The sequence below is a fragment of the Hordeum vulgare genome, chromosome 7H (assembly GCF_904849725.1).
Source record: "Hordeum vulgare subsp. vulgare chromosome 7H, MorexV3_pseudomolecules_assembly, whole genome shotgun sequence".
Classification (NCBI taxonomy): Eukaryota; Viridiplantae; Streptophyta; class Magnoliopsida; order Poales; family Poaceae; genus Hordeum; species Hordeum vulgare.
Genome location: NC_058524.1, coordinates 56,309,390 through 56,313,731, shown reverse-complemented (window position 1 = coordinate 56,313,731; position 4,342 = coordinate 56,309,390). Strand labels below are relative to the sequence as shown.

General features: G+C 51.1%; 1 protein-coding gene across 1 annotated transcript; it reads left to right on the top strand.

The window, feature by feature from the left end:
- The first annotated feature begins 703 nt into the window (after positions 1-703).
- On the top strand, positions 704-2,875 carry LOC123412226 (endoglucanase 21-like). Its single transcript, XM_045105167.1, has 3 exons — positions 704-1,365; positions 1,465-1,719; positions 2,023-2,875. The coding sequence occupies exons 1-3, from the start codon at positions 721-723 to the stop codon at positions 2,701-2,703; spliced, it is 1,581 nt and encodes a 526-aa protein (XP_044961102.1). The 5' UTR covers positions 704-720; the 3' UTR covers positions 2,704-2,875.
- Positions 2,876-4,342: the final 1,467 nt, after the last annotated feature.

Here is a 4,342-nt window from a genome sequence, read left to right as displayed (position 1 = left end):
GAGATTGTAGAAACACATCTTAGGCACTAACTGAATTTTAAAACCTTTTAGATGTGTGATATCTTACGATGGTATAGCAATATCATCCGAAGGGTGGTATCACCGAATTTGTTCTCTATTCAGGAAAATGGGTTAAATCACGCGCTTTCTTTCGCCTTGCAAATATGTGGTTGGAGCAACATGAACAATAAAATCCAGTCTCGGCTTGCCACTACGTTGACCAAAACATACTCTACATCTGAACTTAGAACGTGCAATGCATAACAACCTGCACGGTTGTTGATGCATGACGCAAGTCAACCCTGCCTAGCTAGCATTGTTAATTAACTAGTCTACCTCCATATATATCTTGATAATGAGGTCACAACCGACAGCAAGAATAACCATCACAACCGACAGCAAGAATAACCATCACCAACATCCAACCAGGTGTACATGTTACTTTCTCTTCATCATCCAATGACACCACCCAAGTACATGTTACCCAACATTCTTTTGTACTAGATCCGGCTGTTGGATCCAGTAATCAATGATTAACACCTGGTATTAAGAGTCATACAAGCTTAGCCGCCGCCTACCACCTGGTATTAAGATGTGGGGTTTGACTAAAGATGGTCAACTAGGGAGACATCACTTGGTGATCAGGTCTTATATAACGAGGACGAAAGGAGCAGGGAGAAGCACAACAGAGCTAAACCCAGAGAAAGCAGTGGAGCAAACATGGCGAGAAGAATCAAAATGCTGACGTCTCTGGCCATCTGTGCCGCCCTCACGGTCGTGCTCCTTCCGTTCACGGCGGCCGGCGGCGAGGGCGCGGCGCCATTCGACTACAAGAAGGCGCTTCACAGCAGCCTCCTCTACTTCGAGGCGCAGCGATCGGGCCACCTGCCGCACAACCAGCGCGTCAAGTGGCGCGGGCACTCCGGCCTCGCCGACGGCCTGCAGCAGGGTGTGGACCTCGTGGGAGGGTACTACGACGCCGGCGACAATGTCAAGTTCGGCCTGCCGATGGCGTTCACGGTCACCATGCTGTCGTGGAGCGCCATGGAGTTCGCGGACGACATTGCGGCGGCCGGCGAGTGGCGGCACGTGCTGGAGGCCATCAAGTGGGGCACCGACTACTTCGTCAAGGCGCACACCGAGCCGTACGTGCTCTGGGCCGAGGTCGGCGACGGCGACACCGACCACTACTGCTGGCAGCGGCCCGAGGACATGACCACATCGCGGCAGGCCTACAAGGTCGACCGCGACAACCCCGGCTCGGATCTTGTGGGCGAGACCGCCGCCGCGCTGGCCGCTGCCTCCATGGTGTTCCGCCGCACCAACCCCCATTACGCACAAGTTCTCCTCCACCACGCCGAGCAGGTGCGTAGACATATACAACGCCATTGTCGTTGTCGCTCTGTTGAAAATGAAATATGTAACATCATCACTAACGTGTAATAATGTTACGTCCATATGCAGTTGTTCGAGTTCGGGGACAAATACAGGGGCAAGTACGACAGTAGCATCGGTGAGGCGTATAGCTACTACGCGTCGGTGAGCGGGTACGGCGACGAGATGCTGTGGGCGGCGCTATGGCTGCACCGGGCGACGGGAAAGGCGAGCTACTTGGACTACGCCGTGGACATGGCTGAAGAGTTTGGCGGCACCACCTGGGCCATCACAGAGTTCAGTTGGGACGTCAAGTACGCCGGCCTCCAGATCCTCGCCACCAAGGTGAGCATCAGCTGTACATATGACTGCGCAGCTAACAAATTAACTAATTATCCTCTAATTTTATTAGTAGTTTTCTAAGTGAAACGGTAGACAAGGAATCTATATTGCACGATTGTTTCTTCTCAGTCCCCTCAAAAAAACAAAATTTTGTTTCTTTAGTTGGTATGGCATGCACGATCGAAAATGTTTTCCTCGCGTATGCTATTATTTCTTCACAAAATCAAACTGCATACCAGATGTACGTCGAATATCACTCGGGATAAAATGTGTTTCTTAACGTACGTACGTGTCGTGTGATTTTAGGTGCTGCTGGAAGGGAAGGCCAAGGCGGAGCACAAGGCGACGCTGGAGAAGTACAAGGCCAAGGCGGAGCACTACCTCTGCGCCTGCCTCAACAAAAACGGCGACGCCGGCAACGTCAACCGCACGGCCGGCGGCATGCTCTTCGTCCGGCAATGGAACAACATGCAGTACGTGACCAACGCCGCATTCCTCCTCACCGTCTACTCCCGCTACCTCACCTCCGCCGGCGCCGGCCAGGAGCCACCGGTGCTGCAGTGCCCCGATGGGCCCGCGCATGCCGACCAGCTGCTGACCCTGGCGCGATCACAGACCGACTACGTCCTCGGCGCCAACCCAGCCGGCGTGAGCTACTTGGTCGGCTACGGCCAGCGGTTCCCGCGGCGGATGCACCACCGTGGCGCGTCCATCGTGTCCCACCGCGGCGACGGCAGGTTCATCGGATGCATGCAGGGGTACGACAACTGGTTCCTCAGGAAGGGGGCGAACCCGAACGTGGTCGTCGGCGCCATCGTTGGCGGGCCGGACCACCTCGATAGGTTTAGGGACAGACGCGACAACTACATGCAAACGGAAGCCTGCACCTACAACACCGCCCCCATGGTTGGCATCTTCGCACACCTGCACACCGAAACGCGGTCATCACCAAGAAATATTGAACACAAAAAGTTTTTACAAGACTGATCTAGCTAGGATTTCTTTTCTTTTTTGTTGGTTTAGTTTAACTATTTGGATTTGCCATATTGGTAGAGAGTACGTAGAGAGTGCAGAGTAGTGGTGCATGTGGCTTCCAGACAAGACATTTTGGTAGTTGTTCTAGCTAGACCTGGTTAAGCTAATACAGAAGAAAAACATGCATGTTGATCGATTGCCTACAGCCCTTCTATCGATTGCCATGTTTTATTCACCACATGATCATGCATCGTGATTGTTTGTGCATTATGCCTTGGTTGTATGTTTTATTCACCAAGAAATATTGAACAGAAAGAGTTCCACCACTAGCTAGTGTCCAGTTCTACAAGACTGATCTAGCTAGGTTTTTTGTTTTGTTTTGGGTTTAGTTTAACTATTTGGATTTGCCATATTGGTAGAGAGTACGAGTGCAGAGTAGTGGTGCATGTGGCTTCCAGACAAGACATTTTGGTAGTTGTTCTAGCTAGACCTGGTTAAGCTAATACAGAAGAAAAACATGCATGTTGATCAATTGCCTACAGCCCTTCTATCCGGGCGTCCCTACCATTTTTTTTAACATAGACGCAAGCGCTCATATGTTTGGCTGCCGCCACAGCTCATGGCGGCAGGTGCCATGTCAGCCGTTTTTGGTTCTAACGTTGCTTCAAATCCTATGGTGCAAGGGCTGCCGCAAGCGACAGTGACAACAAGTGCCACGTGTTGTCTGACGCGCCTGCCACCACGGTTCAGCTGGTCATTTCTTCGTTTGCATTTAGATGTGGTCTTTTCTATCAATTTGATTCGGCAGGTGATTCTTTTGAACGAAAATTCAGAAATGAGAGGATAAAATGAGCATTGTTCCGTGCATGCCGACCGTAAGAGAAATGAGGTAATATCATTGTATTCCAGAAACGTGCCATTAATGAGCTCTATACATCCACAAACTTCCAAAGTGTGATGACAACATCGACAAACTTGGTCAGGTGTGGCGAAAAGTCTTTGGGCGACTCTTGGGGATCGGATGTTTCCATTTGTCGGTGGCTTGTGCATGCAGTCTTTATGTCGGTTGCGTAGTCGTTGGACGATCCCAAAAGTTATCAGTCCACCTGTTTGAGCAAAAAAGTTCATTTTGCTGCCTCCCTATCTGGTGGTCCGTGCCAAATTGCTCACTTTGCAGCTGGCTCCTCCTCACCGGTCGGCTTATCCAAACTGACTGACAAGCACTTTAACATCCTACCACGGTAGGCTTGCACAATCTTCGCCACATTGGGATCCGAGTCCGACATCTGGTGTCCTCCTAAGTAGCCTCAACCTCAACCTTCTTCTCTTGAAGGTTGATCTCTTACTGTCGCGGGTATAAGCCTGACAGTAGATGTGTAGGGTACGAAAAGGATGGGCAGAGCCTTAGCTACGGCGAGGTTGTATGAGTTCAGGCCCCTCTGCGGTGGAGGTAATAGCCCTACGTCTCAGTGCTCAGGGAGCTTGTTGTCGAGTGGAAATATGGAATACAATGAGTTGCTAACCCCTCTACCAGTGGGGGAGGGTGGCTTATATAGAGTGCGCTGCCCTCCACAACGGCTCCGGTACAGGGGTGGAGTAGTGGTGATTGAATGCGTACGTTACAGGTAACGTATGTCCTACATGCTAATAA

What these genes read in the sequence shown, in the direction of transcription:
- LOC123412226 (XM_045105167.1), top strand. Translation starts at nt 721, where the DNA reads ATGGCGAGAAGAATCAAAATGCTGACGTCTCTGGCCATCTGTGCCGCC. An exon ending in TCCTCCACCACGCCGAGCAG is followed by an intron (nt 1,366 to 1,464) that starts GTGCGTAGACAT and finishes GTCCATATGCAG; the next exon opens with TTGTTCGAGTTCGGGGACAA. An exon ending in TCCAGATCCTCGCCACCAAG is followed by an intron (nt 1,720 to 2,022) that starts GTGAGCATCAGC and finishes GTGTGATTTTAG; the next exon opens with GTGCTGCTGGAAGGGAAGGC.